The sequence below is a fragment of the Scatophagus argus genome, chromosome 13 (genome assembly GCF_020382885.2).
Source record: "Scatophagus argus isolate fScaArg1 chromosome 13, fScaArg1.pri, whole genome shotgun sequence".
NCBI lineage: Eukaryota > Metazoa > Chordata > Actinopteri > Scatophagidae > Scatophagus > Scatophagus argus.
The window spans coordinates 7048456-7072113 of NC_058505.1; the positions used below are offsets into that span (position 1 = coordinate 7048456).

The 23658-nt window shown below is 41.7% G+C and overlaps 1 protein-coding gene across 7 annotated transcripts in view; it reads left to right on the forward strand.

The window, feature by feature from the left end:
- The window catches only part of LOC124069295 (rab effector MyRIP-like), a 24588-nt gene continuing 930 nt past the window's right edge, over positions 1-23658 (forward strand). For 2 of the 7 annotated variants that reach the window (XM_046408318.1, XM_046408320.1), the window contains exons 1-17: positions 1-125; positions 229-434; positions 1274-1434; positions 8055-8276; positions 10505-10641; positions 14706-14786; positions 15690-15787; positions 16568-16648; positions 16915-17061; positions 17424-17559; positions 17995-18542; positions 18931-20991; positions 21697-21753; positions 22012-22191; positions 22634-22795; positions 23010-23108; positions 23189-23249. In XM_046408318.1, the coding sequence (XP_046264274.1) occupies positions 1325-1434; positions 8055-8276; positions 10505-10641; positions 14706-14786; positions 15690-15787; positions 16568-16648; positions 16915-17061; positions 17424-17559; positions 17995-18542; positions 18931-20991; positions 21697-21753; positions 22012-22191; positions 22634-22795; positions 23010-23108; positions 23189-23249 (4180 nt within the window). In that variant the 5' untranslated portion in view covers positions 1-125; positions 229-434; positions 1274-1324. The other 5 variants (XM_046408321.1, XM_046408325.1, XM_046408322.1 and 2 more) reach the window with 5 other exon arrangements.

The following is a 23658-nucleotide window of genomic DNA, read 5'->3' on the forward strand; positions in this document are numbered from 1 at the left end:
TGACAACGGCTCGCACTGGACTCACAGGGGGAGAAGCGGATTTGGGTTTTTTTTCCCCTTTGCAGGACTGTGAAGGCGCACTGGTGGTCAGTTTCGCCTATCGAGACCAACACACCCGGAGCTCGGTGAGTTTTTATGAATGTTAGAACAAAATTAAAAGCCCATTAAAAAAGAAAAAAAAAAGATATTTACAGATTGTTGATGTTATGTTTCATGGATCCTTTACAGCTGTCCACTACGGCTGCTGATCCGTGTAAGGAAATCGCATCTACAGGATGGACTCCGTGATGTGCTGTCACAGAAAAATGGACCTAAACTTCATGTGTAACTGAAAGAGAGAGAAAGAGAGTGTGTGAGAGAGAGATTTGCTCTTCAGGAATGCTAATGCAGAAAGGCCCAGTCCTGCTTGGTGTTAATACCGCTGATTTACACGTGTAAGTGGCTTGTAGGACGTCAAAATGGCCCTGCAGGCCTTTGGGAGCACTTGTATTCACTGCATGTGTATGACCTGACAGGTTAAAATGCATTTAATATAGTAATAGTGTTTCCAGTGTTTATTCAACAACACGTGTGGTTCATAGAACGGAATCCTGCCAGTTAGTCAGGATTAGTTAACAGATCAAATGTAAATGAAAAGATAATATTGAAGGTTTCAGTGATAGTTACTAGTCAAACATACCTGCACTGGTTTAGAAAGGTATACAGCAGCGAAATATGTGTTTTAAAGGTAGATGTACACTGATGGTGGTTTGGTTTGTGGTGCTTTTGAACCACATTGTCCAAAGATGTCAGCACCATGGACTACATCTTCACTGAGGTTGAATCAATACTTTTTTGAAACAGTTTTGGCAAAAAATTAACGTTATGACCTTCAAGGTGGCTGCAAGCCTGCAGTAGTTTAATCAAATTGTAACTAATAAACTGGCAACTTAGAGTATAGTTGTAAGTCCTGGTAAAGGAGCATTACGGGCTTACAGACACAACTGTCAGTAACAATAGAGGACAGTCAATACAGAATAAATCATGAGTGCACTGGTTAACTCCACACATCAGTGTCACTTTTCACCCAAACCATCTCGAGAACACAGGGAGCAAAGGAGGAGCTGGAGGCCAGTTTAAACCCGTCACCTCATGTACCTGTTGGCGCCACCTCGAGGCTGTTTAAATCTCTGATGGGAAGCACTTCGAATGGAAGACAGAAACTCACTCTCTGCTCTGACTGGTGTTGTCATTTTCTTGATGTACTGTATGATTTTGTTTTCTTTTTGTTCAGATGATAAAAACGAGCTGATTGATTGGTCAGAGAGGGGTCGGCGTGTCAGCGATGGGTCGTAAGTTAGATCTGTCTGGCCTAACGGACCACGAGGCGGAGCATGTGCTGCAGGTGGTGCAGAGGGACATGAGGCTACGTAAGAAAGAGGAGGAGCGCCTCAGGTTAGTGCTGATCTCCTCCAGCAGCTCACCTGCCGAATGACCCGTCGACTTGACTCACTTAAACTCACTTCATTACACATTCGTCCATTTTAAGGGGGATTCGTTTCCTTTTGCGGACTGTTTCTCAGCATTTATTAACACATAAAACTGAAAGTCCGTTTTCAGATTTGGCTGGGTGGCGGTTAAAGTATTCAGATCTGTTAGTTACTCAACGCCACAGTGCGGAATTACAAGAAAAAGTCCTGCATTCAGAATTCAAATACTCAATACTCAAATACTCAGGTTGCTCCAATGCAGAATACAATAGTCTATAGTCCATCTTAAAAATTACACTTGAGCCAAGTTTTCGTTTCTTTAAAGCTGCCCAAATCAGTAGTTTAAACGTACAACAGATGTAGAACACGAGAGGAGAGTCGTATTGATGAGCTCACAGGAGAATCACCGGCTCCTCTCGGCTCCACGCAGCATTTCAGTGTCTTCTAGGCTCATTAATTTGGTCTTACGGCCTTCGGCTTTACTTTATTGTGGTTCTCCTCAGTGCTCTCACAGTGTTTTTCAGCACCAGACGTCAGACAGACACAGTTAGAGACTAGCCGGTGGACATAGCGGGGCATTTGACGGCTAAAGAACCAGACGTCTCCCTCAGAGAACAGCAAGTCAGTGTTGGACTTGGACATGTGGACCCAAGCACAACTTCACGTCAATGACAGTGTTGCTCGTGGATGCCTATCCAGGGATTTGTTGGCTAACAGGTTCACCATAACAACTTGATAATATACTTTAGTAAAGTTGTGTTTACAGCTTGCAGTGCTGTCCTCAGGTGTCCAAAATTAAAACTTTTAGCTTTTAACTTTAATGTTTAACTTTAAATGTATTGTCTTTTAAAGTTGATAATGGTGAATTTTGAGCGCAGCCACACTGTCATTAATCTAAAGTTGCGTTTTTGCAACCTGATGTAATATTCACTCTTGTTTTTCCAACTCCTGATCAAACGCTGTAGTTGTTAAATGTTCCATCATGTCACCAGCTGGTCACTGTGTCTGTCATGATGAAGCTCTCTGAGGTCGAGGGGCGATGATGATGAAACTTCCTTTCACAACTGAAGCTTTGCACTATCCCAAATAAGCAGCAGTCATTCACATATTCATGTTTAGTAACTGCTGACTGTGTGGGCTTACTTTACGTTGGAAGACTGCTTTTAGACTTCTGAGGGTATTTCCCTTCCTGCCTGTCTTCTCAGAAGTGTGTCCACAACAACACTGGACAGGAAGTCACCTCCTTTTCCTGTTGTACTCAGACCAGCTTCCTCAGTGCTTCAGTTATGCCCTCAGAGCCTAAACACATCATGTTTGAACACAAAGGCAGAATAGTATGCTAACCATGTGCAATTAAACTGAGCCTCAGGTTACTATCGGCCTGAGTTTGGTCTGAGAGAGTGTGTGTGTGTGTGTGTGTGTGTGTGTGGGGGAGGGTACTCGATAGTCGGAAACAATTTGTCTTGGCAAAATAAGTGAGAATAATGTGGTTATGAGATTTGGAAATGCAGTCAAAACATGAAACATTGGACCTCGCATATGAGAAAAACATGCTGCAAAAAAGCTGCAAAGTTAGTATGTGATGTCAAAAAGTCTGCTGGTGTAATGGTCAGGTGTCCCAATACTTTTGTCTATATAGCGTATTGACTTTATATGCAAGTGATTGATGCCATTTGTCAAACTTACAAAACTTTATGAGGGGTTAAAGGAGTGTGTGAAGACTTTGGCAAACAAATGACGATCATCACGAGATGTCAAAGTTCTCTCAGGTAAAAAATAAATTTTCTACAAAAAGCACGGCAGCTATTAATATTTGTTTGGAAGTGGCAGAAGTACACAGATCTCTTACTTAAGTAAAAGTACGAATACCTTAATATACAAGTGCAAATCCTGCATCCAAAAACTAAACTAAACTAAAACAATAAAATAAACTGAAATAATATAAGCAAACTCACATCCTGTCGGTGATAAATATCGTAAATGTCATTATTAGATTTAATTATCTGCTTTAAATACAAGTAGTTGGTAGTAGTTAGGTTAGTGCTTGTAACTGGAGGGTTTCTGTTTAAATTTCCATGAGACATTATCCAAAGAGTGTGAGCTCTCAAACCACTTCCTCAGGCTTCAAATGTGGCAAGCGGGAGGCTTAGTCACATCAGCTAATCTTCTTGTTATTCCGTAGACCAGGTATGACTAGACGGGTGCTGACATGTGGATCGAACGAGGACATTTTAAAGCACAGTCATCCTGATTTCTTTAGTGTGAATGTGTTGTGCTTCACACGATCACCCTCCTTTAGCAGAAGTACAGCGACAGATAAAATCACACATCTTCAGATGTCGCCTCACTCGGCTCTGGTTGCACAAGAGGACTTTTCTTCAGCCGTCACTGGGCTGGGCTGAGCTTGCATTACTGGGCATGATGATGTGAAGGTGTCTTTGTGAGATAACTAAAAATATCCATCCATCCATTTACTACAAATACCCATTTGTAACTGAACTGATATTATACCAGATAAAATGTGACAGGCCGCATTTAATTGTGTAATAGTTTTACTATTTGAAATAACAACACTTGCTTCAAAGAAAAAGGGAAGAATTGGCTCAGGATGACACTAGCAAGATTCATGTGGGCAAATATAACAGTCAGGCTTACTAATTATACCTGCTTGGTATTGGTACATATTTATCTAGATTCATGTAATCATAATAATGTTATTTAAATGGTGAAGAATGATCAGCAGTTCTTAAAGTCTCTGAAATGAAGCAAAGTTTACATGTATAGACTGTATGCATGTTTTTACATTGATTACACACACACACACACACATTGTATCCGCTGTCTGATTTTTTTTGTGTGGCTGCATTTCGTTTTGTTTATTTTAGTTACTGTTTGTTATTTTGGTGTGCTTATTCAGTGCAGATTAGAATACGGTGCTTGTCTTCCTCAGAGCAAACATCCACAGAGCGATGAGAAGTTTCTGTTCTCAGACGTTTTCGTGTGCTGTTTGCTGTTTTGATGACTTAAATTGAGTTTCCCTTCTTGTGTGTTCTTATTTTATTGTTTTGTGATTTATGTGACCTATATAACAGCACAATACAACACAATACTCAACATTATAACCTTCATGAGTTTAGGATTTGTTGATGTATCAGGCAGCATTTTTCACAGCAGGATGTGTAAGCTGTGGTATTCCTGAAAAATGTGTTTATATTTGTTAGATTCAAGATATATCTGCAGGCTGGATGAATATAAATTTGTTATAAAATGGGAGCATACTGGTGTGGAGCAAATGTCAGACTGCGTTTATCCCGTTTTGAAGCAGAACAACATGTTCTCAGGAAAAAGCCACAGGAGCTGCTTCACTGCCACCGCACCTGATGATGATTTGGGGATTGCTGGCATGTGTTTCCCTGTTGTGCCACCCGCCTACACACAGCACAAACACACACACACTCACACACACACACACACACTCACACACACACACTGGTTGGCACTTCCAGAATGCACTCACACATTTTAGAGCCTTAGTGTGAAGGTTAATCCTGGCTGACTGGGAGAGGAAGTCTGTGAACGTGACTTTGTGTTCAAAAAAAAAAAAAAAAAATCCAGAAACTCAAAAAAACAAAAGACAGAAATCAGTCAATATACTGAGCACTTATGGTGGACGTCCAAAATGAGCAGTGTCAGATAATGTATAATGCATGCATGTATATTTTTGGCTATCGTACAATAATGAAATTATACAACTGATACTTTGTGACTGAAACTATGCGTCATATTTCTGATACAATATTCAAATGAAAAAAACTGAAAGATTTGAACAAAGATTGCACCAACAAACAAGCACTTCCTATAAATACATGTAAAAGGATCAAAACCTTACATAATTTTAATAGGATTCAGCTGATCTCTCAAAGTAAAAAGGTTGGATGTCTGGCCAAAACTACCTTTAGCCATCAGCTATTTAATTAATTACACCATACTTACATACTTAAACCCCGGAAAGCTATTTATTTCATTAAAACAAAGGTCTCGTCTAGACTCAAATGACAAGAACTGACTTGACAGTAAGAAGTTACCCTCAGCTATAAACCCTTAGCTATCAAGGCGAAGCGTCCACATTAAACTGAAGTCTCTTCTTTCTACTGTTTAAAAACAGCACAGCGGGTATATTTTCTTGGCAAGACACCACAACATGAATAGTAAACAATAGTATCGCCTCCTTCCTAAAAGAATTGTTAAACACATGAAAATATAAATGTCCATTCATACAAATGTAAGAACACATTAGTGGACATCACATCAGTTTATTGCCCAGAAACAGATTTTTTTTGTGAGGATTATTGCAGCTGACACAACTTGAGCCTCTGCTTGTTTCTCGTGTTTTTGCGCCTGAAGCCACGAAGCCCCTTTAGACGGGACTGTGTGTGCGTAGATGAAGCTGCAGCACAGATACTGTACACAGTACACATGCATACTGTGTACAGTATCTGCACCACATGATTCATATCTCATAAATATTCACATAATAACTGACTGTGGTGTCGTCCACTGTTAGCTCCTTAGCTGCAGTTCTGTCCCACTGAGTCAGAGGTGTGTTTATGTGGGATACTCTTGTGTGCAGGGATATTTCTCACTGTGTGTGTGTGTGTGTGTGTGTGTGTGTGTGCCTCAGAGTTATTTATACCATCCAGTGAGCTTCACTAATGGACTGTGCTGCTGTCAGACGGGCATCTGAGGGACACTCTTAAATTTTTATAGTTTGGAGTTACAGAAAATGCAGCCTGAAGGTTAGTGCTGTGACGACTGCCTGCATTCATGCTCAAGAAATGTGACAGAAAGGACTTCTGAGTCACGTGACGCTCAAATGATTGATTTTTAATCAGGCAGTCAAATTTAATAGGCGACAATTTTGATGATCCATCAACAGTGGGGAAAAAGGCCCAAAACTCACAGGTTCAAGCCTCTCAAATGCTGATTTCTTTCTTCTTTTGGATCTTTGGGTTTAGTTTTTTTTAACAATCAGCAGATTAATCAATGAAAATGATTATCATTAGCCCCCAGTGTGTTATTTAGTTATTGTGTCATTCTTCAGTTCATTCTCCAGCTTCATGGGATGTGCGTTAAAGCCACTTTGAGGTATTTTCATAAACCACACAACAGTTCACTCTCTGCTGTTCATCCTGCCTCTGCCCTCGTGTTGTCAGGCTCCATCAGTCTCCAGCAGTAATCACCTATAAATGATTCACTCATGGCCGATGCCCCTGCAGTTCTGATGTGAAAAGTAATGGATTTCCTTTTGGCGCCACTTGCACCAATTTGTGTCTCTCCATTTATCTTGTTTTTCTACTGTTTCTTATTCCGTCGTCAGAAAGCTTCTGCTTCAGCGTTTCTCGATAGTATTTCATAGCACACGGATTACAAGCTAGCAGCTTGTGCCCAGCAATGCTAAAATCTTGCATTTAACACGTGAGTGCATGAGATCTGCAGTGAGAACAGCAGGTTTGGTTCACAGGCTGCTTGACTCATTTTCAGGATACAACAAACCTTCATGTTCGCAATGTTTCAGCATTGGTCTTCTGTTGAATTTAGCGTAGATCACAGAGATAAATGTGAGGTTGAAAGTTCATTGTTGGCCTCAGAAACAGCAGATGGGCAAACGTTCCCACCACAGGTAACATTCGTGGAGCTTTCGATCACATGGCGCCGTCTTCGTCAGCAGATGGAGATTTGCAGAACTGCTTTAGGGACTTCTCTAACTTGGCTCCAGACCTCTGAAACATCAATCACATCTTCAGTATGTTCACTAATTTAAATGATCATATCAGCGTGTTGGCTAACAAACTACAAGTGTTGATGAGATGGATGCAGATGTGCGCCAGAATCTCCAGACCAACTACTTACTGGATATTTTGGTGAAGCTGTTTTCACAAGCAAGACTAAATGTTTGGGATGCATCAGAAGCCGTGTGGAGAGAGAAAAGCTGCTGCTGCTGCTGCTGCTGCTGCTGCTGTCGAGGAAACACCCTGATGTATTATTCATCTTAGTCTCATCTATTAACCTTTACAACCGGCACATCAGGCAGCGTTTAAATGAATGTGCAATGATAAATGCTCTGCTTAAATATTCAATCAGACATTTGCCAAGGAGAATTTCACCATTTGATAAATATCAGAAGCCAACTGTGGAATTAATAATGTACATTGAAGGAGATATTGCTGCTTTTCTCAGTCGTCATTCACCTTTTAAATGATGTTTAGAAAATGATGAAATGACCGACTTTGTGGAATCACTTTAATTCCTGCTCCATTTTCATTAAAGCAGAGGATCAGTGCGACTGGCTGTGTGTTTAGGTGCACTCCACGTCCTCATTGCAATTATCATCCCATTTGACTCATGACTGTTGTTTTATCCGCAGAGAGAAACTCTATCTTCCCTTTCTCTTCCCACTCACACATGTACCTGGAAATGAATGTTCTGCCGTTTCCCCTCTTTCTCACATGTACATTCCTGTCTCTCTATCTTCCTCCCTTTAACCATCCCTCCTCCTCCTCCTCCTCTTCCTCCTCCTCCTGACAGTGAACTGAAGCAGGAGCTGGACGAGGAGGGCAGTCGCTGCCTCCTGCTGTCACGGCAGAGTTGCTTCAACCGGCGCTGCTGCATCCGCTGCTGCTCGCCCTTCACCTTCCTGCTCAACCCCAAGCGCCAATGCCACGACTGCCGCTACAACGTCTGCAAGGCCTGTCGGGTCTACAACAAGCGGGACAAAGCCTGGCTCTGCTCCGCCTGCCAGAAGAGCAGGTAAGGTTGGTGGTGGTGGTGGTGGTGGTAGTGCGGCGGTTTAAATGGCATGTGTGTGTGTGTGTGTGTGTGTAGTACATGAGGCTAAGTTAAGGATGAGAGGCTGACAGTGACGTCAAAAGTTATTAAGGTCTTAACTGTGCTGCTGGAGAGATGGATTTAGTACTTATCACACACAACATAATTCACTAAGATACAGCGCTGGGGTGAAGTCTGCCACTGTATGAAATATTTGTACTCAGCCTATCGTAGCGTGGCGGGGACAAAGAGACGCACCAGGTTGTGGTGTTGGAGGATGTAAAGCAGCAGAAAATGTATGTAGAAAGGCAGTTTTCTCTGTTTCTTTTATTATAAATGGTTTTCTCATGCAGACTCTGTTACAGAAAGCCATTAATGCACCACTCAGAGGCTCAGATTTCAGATAGTGCTGTAGTAGTGTTCAGAAAATGTCTGGTTTACTTGTGTATGATCATGTCAGAACATTTTATGTTATTAAGAATGTTTTTGTCCTTGGAAAATTTGATCTTTTAATGGTTAAAATTAGTTTTATTCTCTCTGCTTCTTAAGATAGGGCTAATGTATCTAATGTGGGGCTAATGCTAATGTATAATAAAGTGTCTCTAGCCGTTCCGAACAGTAAAAGCACGGCTGTCATCAGTAATTGTAGATGTGCTATTTGAGTGACAGAAGCAGTTAAGCAGTATTATGGATGAGATATGAGACCTTGTCGTGTTTAAGTTCAGATTTCTGTGATTCAGTATCATAACCCAAAATTGATGATTTAGTACTTAAAAGCAAACAATCAGTCAAATAATCTCTTGGAGGAAACTCCATAATAGGTGGATCTTTTTTAGAAATACGGAAGTGAGACCACTAGAGCTGGCAGTTTTCTCCAACTGTCTGTATGAGGAGACACCACAGATTGTCGGAGTTACCTAAAGATGGACTCTCTGTGTCACTTCTACTTCCTGTCAACACATGTACTGTACGCACACTTGCTCATACTGCAACTCGGCTGCACAGTGAACAGATGGTGACTCATTAAACATGCTGACATGAGTATCTGTGCAATATCCTACAGCTGTCATTCCTTAACATTGAGTTATATCCTGCTTCATTTTAATCGTAAATGTTGAAACTTGGAGGTGAGACGTAAATGGCTGTTCGGCTGTAAACACTTTAATTTACTTTTTAAATTACTCTGATAACTGTACGGTTCTGGGCACTTGAAATCTCAATTTTGCCACATCTTTTCACCTTCATCAAGTTTCAAAGCGTGTCTCTAAAACATTAAATGTTTGCGACTAAATAAGCGACGATCAAAGTTAAAGCTTAGGAAACACACAAAACTGCTAAATCCTGATTGGTGAATGGAAGTATGTGACACCGTCTTCCTCCAGCTGAGCCCCACCTACTTCAAACCGGTGAGGTGAACACAAAACAAAAACGCAAATACAGAAACCTTGTAAACTGTTCCAACATGATTTGATTGAAATTCTTTCTCCCATAGTAAGACAGTGATTGAGAAAATAAATTGAATACAGTGATTACATTTGTTGCTTGTTAATCACTGTATGACTGCCCAGCTTTGTTAAGCTGTGACATACTGTGTTGACTGTGGTCACTTTACTGTTTTCCTGTATTTTCCATAAGATTTCAGATAAGATTAGAGTGCAAGATGGTTGAATTTGTACATAATGTATGCACATACAGTCACAGCCATTTCCAGCATCAGCTCCTGAGGCCAGCTGAGGGTCCCGTCTACATGCTTCACAGAGCAGCTTCAGCCCGTGTTTAGCTGCAGAGTAAAGGTGAAGCTGCACAGCTGCCTGCAGCTGGATGTGTTCATCTGTGCCTTCAGCATGTGTACACGGAACAGCTCAACTTTCAGTCCATGAAGCTTGAAGAGAAATACTCAAACTTAAACTAGGATTAACTTGATTGCATATACCTGTCTGTGTTCCCAGAGGCTCCTAATATACAGCTGACACACACTACAAAGGAGTGTACAAAATATCCAGTTAAAAAAAATCAATAAAAGAGTGGAGACAAAATCCAGTTTGGGATGAAACTAATCTAAAATATCTAAAATAAGCATGAATGATAAATTTATATCCACATCCAACACAGCACTTTACTGGTATGAAGATTAACTGCAAATGTGGACAAGATACACATAGTGATTACATTTGTAACCTGCAGTTTGTATGTTTATAATTCCTTCTCAGGTTACTGAAGACACAGTCACTGGAATGGTTCTATGCTAACGTGAAGAAGCGCTTCAAGAGGTTTGGCAGCGCCAAAGTGCTGAAGACTCTTTACAGGAAGCACCTGGTGGAGCACGGGGCGCTTTCAGAGCTAACTGGTAAACTTCTGAGTTTCACTAGAGTTGTGGCTAAAACCTGTTTCTTTTAACTTTGGTGATGTGAAAATTTTTGCAGACATTAAGGGTTAACTACCTGTGAGTTCCTCACTTGTCGTATGCGACTCTCATGACATCTCAAAGGGTTCTGTATACGAGTTTTAGGTGCATCTGTGATCGTGAGAGGAGCAGGACTGAGTTCTTGCTTGGCTTTCGGCAGATTACTGTTGCTGCTTCCAGAAATTGTTTGTTTCTTCTATATAAGAATTTGGTAGGGAGTAAAGGATTCGGTGCTGTTGCTTTTGGTTTTATTCCACAGCACATACACGTGTCATGAAAACATCACCAATGTCAGCGCAACATTTTTGTTTAACTTAAATTTGACTTTAAACTCTACTTTGCTATACAGGATATTTCCTTCTTTATTTCAGAGAATCTGGGACTACAGAACCTGTCAAAATTTAATGTGTGATTTTTAAAGCTGCACTAACTCATTCACTAATTTTTACAAGAACGGTGGCTCAGATGGCTGTGTGCAAAATGAAAGGTGACACTCGTAATAGCGAACCCACAGAAAATTAGTGCTGCACTCTCTTGTGAAGCTGTGTGTGGGGCATTTTACTGTCTTTCAGCTCACTGTGTTGGTTTAACTGCTTTGGTTCACTCACTCTGCTCTCATAGTTTAGTTGGTGGAGACAAATAAAAGGTCAAAAGGAGAGTGACTATTACACTTACATATACTGAGGGCCAGAAACTCCAAAAGAATGATAATGATTATGCTCCATGTTTGCTGGATGTGTAAACAGGCTGCTAGCTAACACCTAAACCAGGTCAACTTTGTAAAGTGGTAATAAGACAGTTTTGTGTTTACAGCTTGTTGTGCTGCCCCACGAATGCTCAAAACATCAGCTGAGGCAGATCTGAATCAGGTTTATTGCCACGTTGGTTTTCATGCAAGGAATTTGTCAGATTAAGAGAAAGAGAAAGATATCAAGTGCTATAAAATAAAGATGTGTTTAGCAAAGAATATGAAAAATATATAAAATATATGTTAAGGAATATGCCAAAGATTAAAAATAATAAAGAATGTGTGCAAAGTATAGAAATTAAAATCCTAAATATCAGTTGACAAAGCACAAAACGTGGGGTTTGACTTGAGGAACTCTCCCTTAATCACCTTTTATCCTCATTTAATATATCAATTATATGTGTCAATTATTATATGTGTGTATGACTGTTTAACAAAAATAATCCTTACAGATGTACTTGTTTTTAGTTCAAACCAATTCAGGAAAGCATCCATTAGATTTTAAGATCATCTTCTTAGTCAGTCGTTTTGCACAGTTTACGATTCTGTCATCTCGTAAATTGACGTCACAAAGCACAGTCTATATTTAGAAAGCTGTTTCAGTCGTTTGTGTGTCATTTTTGTGTGTGTCTTTAAGCCGGCTGACACAGTGTGTATCACAACTACAGGCAGGGTTAGCAGAGCTTTGCTTGAGCCAGTCATGCTGAAAATGTAGTGGTACTACTATACAGTGATTTTGAATAAGGCCGTTCACCCAATAGCATGTGGTCCAGCATGTTTGTCTAGTCAGGGACACAGTGGAGGAGTGCATCTCCGGGCCATTAGTTCAGATTCTCTGATCTGATTGAACAGACAAGGGATTTCAGAGAATTGTGAGTGTTTTGTGGGGGAGAGTTTGCTGCCTACAGATGATGCAAAGATGTGATCCGTGTGGGAGGACAATGATGTGAGCTGGCCTCCATCAGGCCACCAGTCCACAGTTCTTATTTCTGGTCTAACTAGCTCTGTTTTCCATTCATGCACATACACTGAGTCATGCAAATCATGCAAATTTGTTTATGACTGACCGGTGCTGGAAATCGGCGTTTATTCAGCTTCCAAAACTGATCGGCATAGTCTGACTCATGAAAAGCCCCTTTTGCTAATTCTCACTTTGTATAAGAACAATATAAGCTCCATGAATGGGATCAGAAATAATAGTTGATATTTGTGAACTTAGTGTGTGTATCGGCATCATCTTGTGAAACATTTCCCTGCCAGAACCCTGCAACACATCATCTCCTCTAATGAGCAGGCTGAAGCTTTCTTTTTTTTTAATCTTTTATTAATTTTATAAACAAAATAACAATCAAGAACACAGTGAGACGGAGAAAAACAAGACTTCACAGCTTTGTGCTAAATGCTAACGTCAACCTGTTAACATGGTCACAATGACAGCATTAGCGTGAATGGGAGCTTATGGAGCTGTAGACCCAAATTGTAAATGTTTTATGATGTAATTATTTTTTTTCTTGCCACTTTTCTTTATGTTTTCGGTTTAAGCGGTAGAACCTTAGAGTAGGTTTTCACGGTTTCTTTGTGATGAAATACCTTTCTGTATTGAGTATTTGCGGCATATGCGCCGGTTTACGGCAGTCACCATGTTGGTTTCACACATCAATCAAGCGCTAGGTTTGTGTTTCCTTTTGACCACGGTTCAAACGTCTGCTGTAGCTATCGTTAGGAAAATGCATAACAACTATAATACACAAAACAGCATTATTGTGGTTATGTTCATGTAATGATAGCTGAAGTAAGCCCACCACAACGTAACGTTGCTAGCCGTAAATCTTTTACCGACGAATTAGCATACATTAGCATAATGCTAGCGCATTATGGGCATAACCGGCTGCCCTCTAAGAAAAACGGCTAATAGTGTTTTTCTCTTTTCAGGTCTAATGTATAATCAATATTATATTTGCAAAAACTAAAATAAAATTTGTGCGTTTTTGTCCAGAAGTAAGTGTAAGTAATTATATTAACTACTTGGCTCCATTCATTGAGGACTGCCTCGCGAGTGCCCCCCAGGTACAGGTACAGGTACAGGTTGTGGCACATCGTTTTGCTCTTTGGAGTTTAACGTGTAACATCATATTTCTCATGCCGGTGATGGTTTGTGCGAGCTTGCGTTTGTATTTTTAAAATGTGTTCAGCAGTGCAAGAGAGTTTCAGTTTTCTTCAGGATCCTTACTTAGAGTTCAAATGTTAAACTGTATCATGGATTATTTCTTAAACTGCTATGATTGTAGCTTCTATCTCAGTTAACCTTGAATTTCTTGAATTTCCCTCGGGATCAGTAAAGTATCTACCTATCTATCTACCTGCCATTTATAATAAATATCATATTGGTATTATATTTCTATGTCTAAACCTAAACTCTTGTATATCATCATTGGTTCACCTTCCCGACTGCCTCATCGTGCCTTTGGCGGTCACTGTGACCTTTAGTTGCTGAGTTAGAGGCAATTGTGTTGGTCATGAGTCTTTTTCATGTCCGTGTGCTGCGGCCAAATGTGTCCTGACTTATTAGATGTTACAGCGCAGATGTTTGCACACACATCTATGGTAGGTCACAGAAACGCATCCCATGCTCAAAAGGCATAGAAGATCCTGGTTTTGTCGTGAGGTACAGGATATCTCACAACAGTGAAGCCATACTTTCCTATAGGGTTTTAAGCTATGTAAGGGAGTAGAGTAGCGCTTTCTGCATTTTTAAAATAATCTACAATTCACATCACTTGGTTTAAGTCCTCTCTGTGCCCCTTGAAATGATTGGAAGTGACCCTGTGTGCTCTGCTGTACCTCTGAACCCAGTGCCTGCTGTGCACAGATCACGTCGCCTTCTGTGCGATGCTGCTCTAATGCACTTATGTAACCACAAATGGCTGCATTGTTGCATGAATGTTTACGTGATGTGAAAAGAGCTCAGGGCTCCGGAAGGGGAAACCATCTACAGTATGACTGAGCTGCTCCTTCTTCCACTCTGAAGTTCAAGTTGTGAATTTAAAGGCAGAGAGCCTGTACGTTATGTTTTGCGGTTATACTTGTTCACAGCACAAATATGTCAGCAACCGTTTTCTTAATTCTGTTTACAAATGTTTTGCTGTTCTGAGTTGAATCTGATAACCAAGACATATTGAAAGGTTAATTCCATGTGTATCTATTGTATGTGTCTTTTCAACACCTGTGTGTATCTGTGTGTGTGTGTGTGCGGGCGCAGAGGGCAGCGCCTACGAGGAGAGTATCTGCAATGAGGGCAGCATCTGTGGGAGCGACTCGGCCTTCTACAGACAAACTGAAGGTGCAGACATATTTTCTAATGATCTCACTGTTCACACTGTAGCCCACACAGAAATCAAAAGAAAAACTTCAGTTATAACACTGCTTTTAAATACTTTCACATACATGTGCAACATCTAAAATAAATAGTACACTGAATACAGGAAGAAAGAACATAAGTGTCTTTAGTCTTTCTAAGAGTAAATGTATCACACGTGAATATCCAGCTCAGGTTTTACGTGTTATATACTGTATACTGTAACACATATTTGTGGTACTGTAGTAGAAATAATAATCTGTGGTGGTGAGAGAGAAAATGACTGTGGTAGTATTAATACTGTCGTAAGAGAAGTAACAGTGCTTGTAGTGGTACTGGAACACAGAATATTAGAAGAGTATCTAGTTTAACTGTGTGAGGAGCTTCTAGTGAAAATGGTTGTAGTTTTAGTAGTAGTAGTTTATTATCTGGTTCAAGGTTATTGTGGGGTCGTTGTAATCCTCTCACGAATCCATACACTCACATTTGTTCCCAGCTGCTATGAATCTAATGCTTTTTTTTACAGCAGATGAAGCAGTGGGAAGATAAACAGAATAAATTTTTAGTCTGTTCTGCTCTCTTGGTTGCTGCTTCTGTCCCGCTCTGCCCTCACTTCTCCTCACTCTCCCAGTTCACTGCACCGACAAGATAAGTGACTGCAAACATGAATGAAAAACGGCCTGGTGGTCGTGTCACTGTCTGTAGTGATTTGGCAGCACGAACGATGCAGTGAAAACGGATTAGTAACACATGGCTTGAAAATGGAAACAAATGTGATTGCTCTCTCCTGTTTTGCATAATTGGAAAAGAGTGAATTGTGTGTTTTTGCTTTGTTTCAGTTTATTTGAAGGATCATTCAGGTGGATTATTGTGTGTGTTTGTGTTCAGAGCACAGCATGGCAGAGACGCTCACTGTGGCCTTGCGGGTGGCAGAGGAGGCAATAGACGAGGCCATTTCCAAGGCTGAGGTCAACACCGCCAGTCAGGTTATTTGTGTTGCTCACATCTTAAAAATAGTCTGTCATTTTGCATTTATTGTCAGAGTTTTTGTCCACAACACACTGTGTTGTGTTGTGTTGACTTATCTGCTTTCTCTCTTTGAGTCAGACGGGTTGACACAACAGCACACAGCACCATCAGGTCTAATAAAAAATCTTTCACTCCACATGTCTTATTTGAAAGTCAGTTTTCAGTTAAAAGAAGGGATGGCATTAGGAGTATGATTGTGTAATTCAGATTGACTAAAGATGCTGAAGAGACTGAAGAGACAAGATAACTACAATGTCACTAAACCACCACCATGGGGCGCTAAACAGTCACAAAGATGTGCTGAAGAACTGCACATTTAAGATCTCTAAAGAGACACAGAATGACTACCTGGAGAAAAGCAAAGCGACTGCAAAGAGACACAAACCACCCAAAGTTCTTCTGCAACTACAAAGAGACGCTAAATTATTATAAAGAGACATAAAGACACCGCAAAGAGACTCTCGGTTATTACGAAGAGCCACTAAAACTTCAGTACTCCAAACAACAGGGCTATCTTTAGTTTAAATCCCAAAATATATTTCTGGTTCTGCAGCTACTTTCTAAAATACTACAGTATGTTAGAAAAGATTTTCTGCTCACTAATCTGTTAAAGTATCCCAAAGCTTTTGAACCGAGTACAGCAAATATGTATATTTAGAGCGCATATTTACAGTAATCAGCTTATATTTGTGTGTGTGGTGCTCAGTAGTTTTCTTATTTGTGTCTTTGTTTACTAGGAGAAGCAGAATGAGGCGCATTATCTGCGGGAGCACAGAGGAGAGCTTATTGAAGAGCTGGCCCAAACTATTGTGCAAAAAGTAAGAAAAAAAATTGATTTTGCTGTGCTGAGCTGCAAGCACACACTTTGTACAGCAACAGATGTTTCATGGTGTGTAAGTTAGGCCGATTCGCTGTGTGTGAAAACTCAAATGTGAGTCAGTAAGACGCATCTCTGCAGCTGTTTTCCTATAGGGTGATGTGTTCAAAGTTGCACGTCCTGCAGCCGTTGAAACAAAACCATTTACTTGCTCTGAGACAGGAAGATAGGATGATTGTGTACTTATGATGACTCTGTTTCTCTTAGATTATTAGGAGGAGGAAGACTTTGGCTGAGATGAGGGCAGAATATGCCCAGGATTGGACACTGGAACACAACACTGACCTTCATCATCATCATCAGTCTGCCTGTGATCAAGCCTCTGGCTCCCTCAAACACCAGCCAGGCCTCTGGGTAAAGAAGAACACGCGCAGTCACAATCACTTAAGCACAGAGCAGTAAATGTACAGGGACTGTGTAGAAGAGACAGAGCTGGGAAGTAACATTTAGATTAGAGAAAAAGTTCAGATAGAAGATGGTTTTCCTGATGATACTTTTTCTACTGAATTAGGATTGAAAATGAAGCACTTGTACTTCTAATGGAATGTTTTTACATTGCGTTTTATATTAACTTATGTGAAGGACCTGATTATCTTCTCCCAGTGAGAAGAAAGGATGTTGTGATAGATTGCCGCCCCCTGCTGGTTAAACTGCTCCACTGACTTTATTGACTTTCCGCTTTCCAGTCACTTTGTATTTGTCTCGTCTCTTCTCAGAGGTCGCACTCTGCCTTCTCATTGTTGGACAATGACCCTCCAGGTCTGATAAAAGACTCTCCTCAGGCCTTAAAGAAGGACGGAGGCGGTTCAGCCATGTCGACCTGGAAGAGTGTAGACCGGCTGGACAATGCTGGTAAGATGTTGCCACTGACTAATTTAACTTTTTAAACTCACCAGTCATAGTTTTTTTTTCTTTTCATTCTTGCACATACAAAATATTCAACTTACTATCAGCAGCAAATTCTGTTTTTACAATAGATTATCAAAGTAGTTGCCGATAAATTCTCTGTCAGTCAACTAATTATTTGCTTACTTGTCAGTGTAACGAATTAGCTGACTAATAGCTTCAGCTCTGGCTGTTTTAATGAAGAGCTACACGTATGATAATGGAGCGGTTAAACACAGGCTTATTTAATATAATCGATGTCAGCTAATACCTTCCTCCACTGTGTTTGTTTTTGTTTGTTCATTTTGCCGCATGCGTGACTGTGCTTTGCGCGGTGTGCATGTTTGGCATGTGGTGTGTGTGTGTGTGTGTCCATGCCTGTGTACGGGGGAGTGTCCTCAGTGCTGAAGAGCCCAGACGGGAACTGGATTGCCCTGCAGAGTGCCCAGCTGTCACGTCCCAGCCTGCTGACCAAAAGGAAGAGTCTGGTCTACAGTGTCTTGGAGAAGGAGTCTGCAGTGGTGTCTGCCTATGAAGGCATGGGCTCTGACAACGAAACCAAACCCGAGCCCGACAGCTCCTGGGGTGCCGCCCTCCAGGAGATACACAGGAAGATGACGGACTCTAACTTCAACCTGCAGGACACCTGCAACAGGACCCCGTCCCCTCTGACGAGCCGCCGAGGCAGCAGAGACAATCTGCTTTCAGACTCTGAAGGGAACTGGAATCCCAACAAACCACTGCTGGCCCTTTTAAAGCGGAAGGTGCCTGCGGAGATCAGACGACCTTCATCGTCCTGCAGGACCAGCATCATCGACGTGAACTTTAACTTGGAGGGAACAGGAGAGGCGGAGGAGGAAAGGGAGGCTGCAGAGCAGGAAGTGGGAAAAGTCAGGAGGTCACGAAAGAAAAGGAAGAGTAAGAAAGAGTTAGCAGCTTCTTCTGTGCTGGTAAGAAAGAAATGAAATTGCAGACTGATTACTGAAATGATTCACAGCGGAAAATGATTTAATCAGAATTATTATGTAGCCAAGTATGTTTTATATAACCAGTTGAATAGCCAGTTCTATAGCATTACAGTTCAAAAAGGATTATAAATGAAATGAAACAGTTTTTTAAATATTCTCTGGTCTGCACTTTTCTTGTCGTTTCTTCGCTGCTATAACTTGTCTTATCCACCTTGGTACGGTTGAAATGCCCCCCGAATTACAGAGAGATAAAGATAAATACATCGGCAGGAGGATGCTCAAATGTTGATTCACCACAGAAATAAACATATTTATATTTAAAACTATTATTTCATTACATTACATTACATTATTATTTCATTTCTTACAGGATTACAGCAAAACAGACATCCACCTTTCTGACACTGCGACCCCTGACACTTTGACCTCTGGAGCCACGACCCCTGAACCATTTGACATCACAGGACACGGAGCCTATCAGACAGAGCAGGAGGTGACGTCAAAACTACAACAGCTGGCAGGCCGAGTTTCTGACTGCTCCACCGGTGGAGAAGAAGTTGATGAAGTCAGAGGTGCTGGCCGTGATGGACACATTGAGGAAAAGAGACGAGGAAGCGAGAGCAGAGATGAAGAAGATGGGAGGCTGTGGAGGATGGAGATCGATTTGGATGATGGGAAGACGGACGATGAGGAGAAAGAGGAGGAACAGAAGGACGTAGAAGATGAAGAGATGGAATACAGATTGTACCAGCTTGTCGCACAGTCCAGACTCATGTACTTCACGTCTGCTGATGATGAGTTAGACAAAGTTGTCCGGAGTGAAGGAAAGTGGGAGAGAGACGAGGATGAGCAGCAGGACGAAGAGCAGAATGAGGAAAAGACAGACGGACTTGCTTACAAACTCTGTCAGCTGGAAAAAGAAGTCAGGGCGAACCAGTTCTCCTCCACAGAGGATGAGCTGGACAGAGTGGGCGTCGTGGACGAGGAGAAGACGACAGGAGTGGAGGAGGAGGAGGAGGAGGATGGGAAGAAAGAGGAGCTGGCTGTGAAAGTGTGCAGATTAGCTAACCAAATCAACGTCACCCAGTTTTCCTCCACCGAGGATGAGTTGGACAGAGCAGGCATAGTTAAAGAGGAGGAGGAGGAGGCAATAGACGAAGAGACGCTGTGGACAAGACAGGCAGAAAAGGCCGTTCAGGCCGCACAACTGCGGGATTTGTCCAGTCTAGTGAGTGCTTCTCAGTTTTGTTCCACTGAGGATCAGCAGCTCAGAGCGGCAGAGAATGAGGCTGTAACTGAAGGGGGACTTCTGGGTAGTATGTGGGAGGAGGCGGTGGGAAAGAATCGGGACAGGAGAGAATCGTTCGGAGATTTGGATGTGAAAATGTTTGATTTGAGGGATGAAATTGAGGAGAGACGGAAGCAGAGCAGTGATGAACAAGTAACAGCTGAGAATGTTCAGACAAAAGACGTCCACCACGACGAAACAGAGGCAGAGAAGAATGATTGCGTGGAGGAGATTGAGGATGAAAGGATGGTGAAAGGGCATGTGTGTGTAGATAAAGTAGAAGTTTTGAAAGAGGACGAAAAAGAGAGACAAGCCACAGAAGCAGAGAGAACAGAGGAAATAATAGTCTTGCATGATACAAAAGTCCAGCAAGACACTCAGCCGGAGGCAAAGTGGCCAGACGGAAAGGAGGGAGAAGTGAGACGGGAGGAGGAAAAGATCAGCGAAAGTAAAGAGAGTCCAGAGAAATGGGAGACTGCAGCCGAGAGCGATGAGGAGGATGCAGAATTTGACAGAATAATCAGTAGCATGTTGATGATGACTTTAGAGGACATGCAGGGAGAGAAATTAATGGACGGAGCTGCAGAAAATGTGGAAGTAAATGGAGAGCCAGAGGATACAGAGACCTATGAAAAGGTAAAAATAGGGAGAGAAAGTGGATTTGAGGACAAGGATGTTGGTGCACAAAGCGCAAAGGCATCAGAGGAGACAGAAAGTGCAAAAGAGCCTCAAAGTCGGGGTGACAACTTGATGCCAAAATCAGCTGTAGGAGAAAGACCGAGACAAAATGTAACTGAGCGACTTGGAGGAGACATTCACAGTAAAAAAGAGAGTGGAGACGCGACAGACAGAAGTGAACATGAACAGGAGGAAAAAGACACAGATGGACAGGAAAACAGGGATTTAGAAAAAGAAAAACCTCCAGCTGTAACAGTCAAAGAGACCAAACAGGCCCGCGAGCCAATAGAAATGGATGGTGACCAACAAGAGGACCGAAGAGGAACAACTGAATGGCAAACGACGGAGACGCATGGAGACGCCGCAGGGGGAGCCAGTGGACGTGAAGAGACAGATGAAAGACTCGAGCAGAGCAGCACGTCTTCTCTTCAGGAGGGTTTACTGTCACCGGAGGAGATTCAAATCGTAAGCATCATCTTTAGCATCGCAAACGCTGTCCGGGTGTCCATCCTGTCTGCCAAACGCTCCATACACTCAGTCACACATGTGATCACAGCGTTAAAGTGAATAATGTAAAACTACAACAGATTGTTCACCGTTTTTGTGGGATCAGAGCAGTTAACCTTTTGCGGCGTAGTGACAGAAAGCTGCCTTGGTCACTGTCTTTATGTGGGGTTTATTGAGAGAGGAGGACAATGTCCAGGCTCGTTACCTCTGAGTTAACTTGTGCATTGTGTTGGCTGATGTTAGCAGACCCCAGATAGATATTGCTGTGTACCCAACTGCTATTAGGGCAATTTACTTTATGACTTTTGAGTATCAAAGTCCTTTCTTTTGACTTTGAAAATGATAGTTTAACTGAGTCATCTCAACTCAAGGTCCTCTAAGCTTCCTCAGCTGTATCTCATAGTCTACACAGCTGTCTGCTGCAGTTTTTTCAATCAATGACTTTGATTTACACTTAATTTTAAAATGACCCGTCATCCATAATTACGGCTTGTGGTAAAAGTTACACCTAATGCTGACGTGAACTTGATCTGAGTAACTCTTCTTACTTATTCTTCTTTGCAGAGTAACTAACTGCTTAACAGCTGCTGTGCTGCATCCAGATTTTCTTTCTCGTCTGTCCTGTGTGTTCTTCACTGCTGTGATTTTCTCTGTGTGCTGTAGGGTAGTGACACGGAGCTTTACAAAACAATAGAGTTTATATCAACTCTGCTGGAGCAGGTGAGAACTCGTTCAGCGTAGTGACGATTGCTTTTCAGTGGCTTTTCACTCGCTTTTTCTTCAGTCATTGCTTTCATCGTTTTTCATGCACGAGTCTGTTTGTGTCATTTTTCAGTGTAATACTTTTGTTAGTGTATTTTGGTTGTTATACACCTTTTAAATTTATTTTATTTATTTATTGTTTTGACTTGGATTTCATGTAAAGGCTCAAATCAGACTTACCAGTAACATGCAAATGCCTGTATGTCTGTGTTGCAGAGATACTCGGCTGTGTCTCTGCGCAGCATCACCACTGAGGTTCTGAAGGTGCTGAACGCCACTGAGGAGCTGCTGCAAGGGGTGGAGGGAGGAGAGCACCCCCAACCCCCAGCCACATCACTGCCCCCCGACACCGACCCCAAGAAACTGGACCAGCAGTTCTCCAGACTGGAGGAGAATGTAAGTTCAGCTTTATTTCACTTTTACACTTTTGGCACTGCTGGATGAAACTGTGCAGGACTGACAGTGCAATTAAAGATACGCTTAAATACAAATATATTGCCGATTATGGATGCATTTGTGATAATACTCTAATCTTAATGCGAATGCGATTACCATCAGCACGAGTTCATAACCCACATATAGATCAGAAGCTCCTTTAATTGACTGACTTCCTGTGCAAAGCGTCACTCAGAACAAAAAGCTCCTAAGTATTTAAAGACCATTTTTACCTCCCAAAAATGTAACAGCGTGAACATTATTATAATTTTTTTTAAATTCATCTTTTAAAAAGACCATAACAAGTAAGGTCTAAATTAGGTTCAGGTCAGATAATTAGTCTCATCTTCAATTTAATACCAGAGTTTGAAGTTGCTGGTGTGTTGAACTGGATGCGCTGCAGGTGTACGTGGCAGCCGGCGCGGTGTACAGCCTTGAGGCGGAGCTGAGTGACCTTGAGGAGTGCGCCAGGGGCATCTGCAGCTCCACGTCCGATATGGAGCTGACCTTTCTGGAGGAGCAGGTGGCATCTGCAGCTGCCAAAGTTCAGCAGTCTGAGCTACAGGTGGGATGAAGCCGGATAGGCACCCATTTTGAATGTGGCAAATCAACAGTGTTTTGCTGCGTGTTATTAGACATGTTTGGGAGCCGTGTGGCGAGTTCACCAAGAGCTCAGGTGTTTAAAATCAGGCCACGGATTGGCCTTATGAAGGCACCGCAGTCAAAGGAATCTTGTACGACTTGTAGGGTATTACTTCCTCGTGTTGCTTCTCTTCTAGATTTGTGACATCTCAGCCAGAATTGCTGCTTTGAAGAGCGCAGGCCTTAACGTGGACACGCAGTCACGCGCCGCTAAGACCAGGACGATTCCAGTTATGGTGCTGCGCTTCGAAACATTAACATGAATCTTATCGTAACTGCAAGAACATTATGTCAAACATCGTGTCGTGTCTTGCAGCCTGTCACCCTGGACTCATCCAGACAGCTGAGAAGGAGATTACCTGCACCTCCAGCTAAAGGTGAGAAACACATAAATACAAAGCATAACCATTGTATGCTGTTTTTGCAAAAAAAAAAAAAAAGTAAACAAACATCAACTTCAAGAATCAATCGGAGTGTACTTAAAGGTAGAAAAATATGACTTTACAAAGCTGGTACCAGAGAAGTAGATAGCAAAGTGTTTTTGTACACATGTACTGCCAACTTTACCGTTTTTGTTTTTTTTTGTCAGCTTTGGGCAGCTCCCCCAGTTGCTGTGTGCAACTTCAAAGCTTTTTGCAGTTGTAACCAGCAGTATTCAATGTACTTGATATGAACTTACTACATACTCATAACCCGGTTTTATTTTGTATGTAGTATAGGCCTACTCATGATTTCTTTTCACACTGTTTTGACTTTGTAGTCATTGCAAACCAAATACTGATAAGT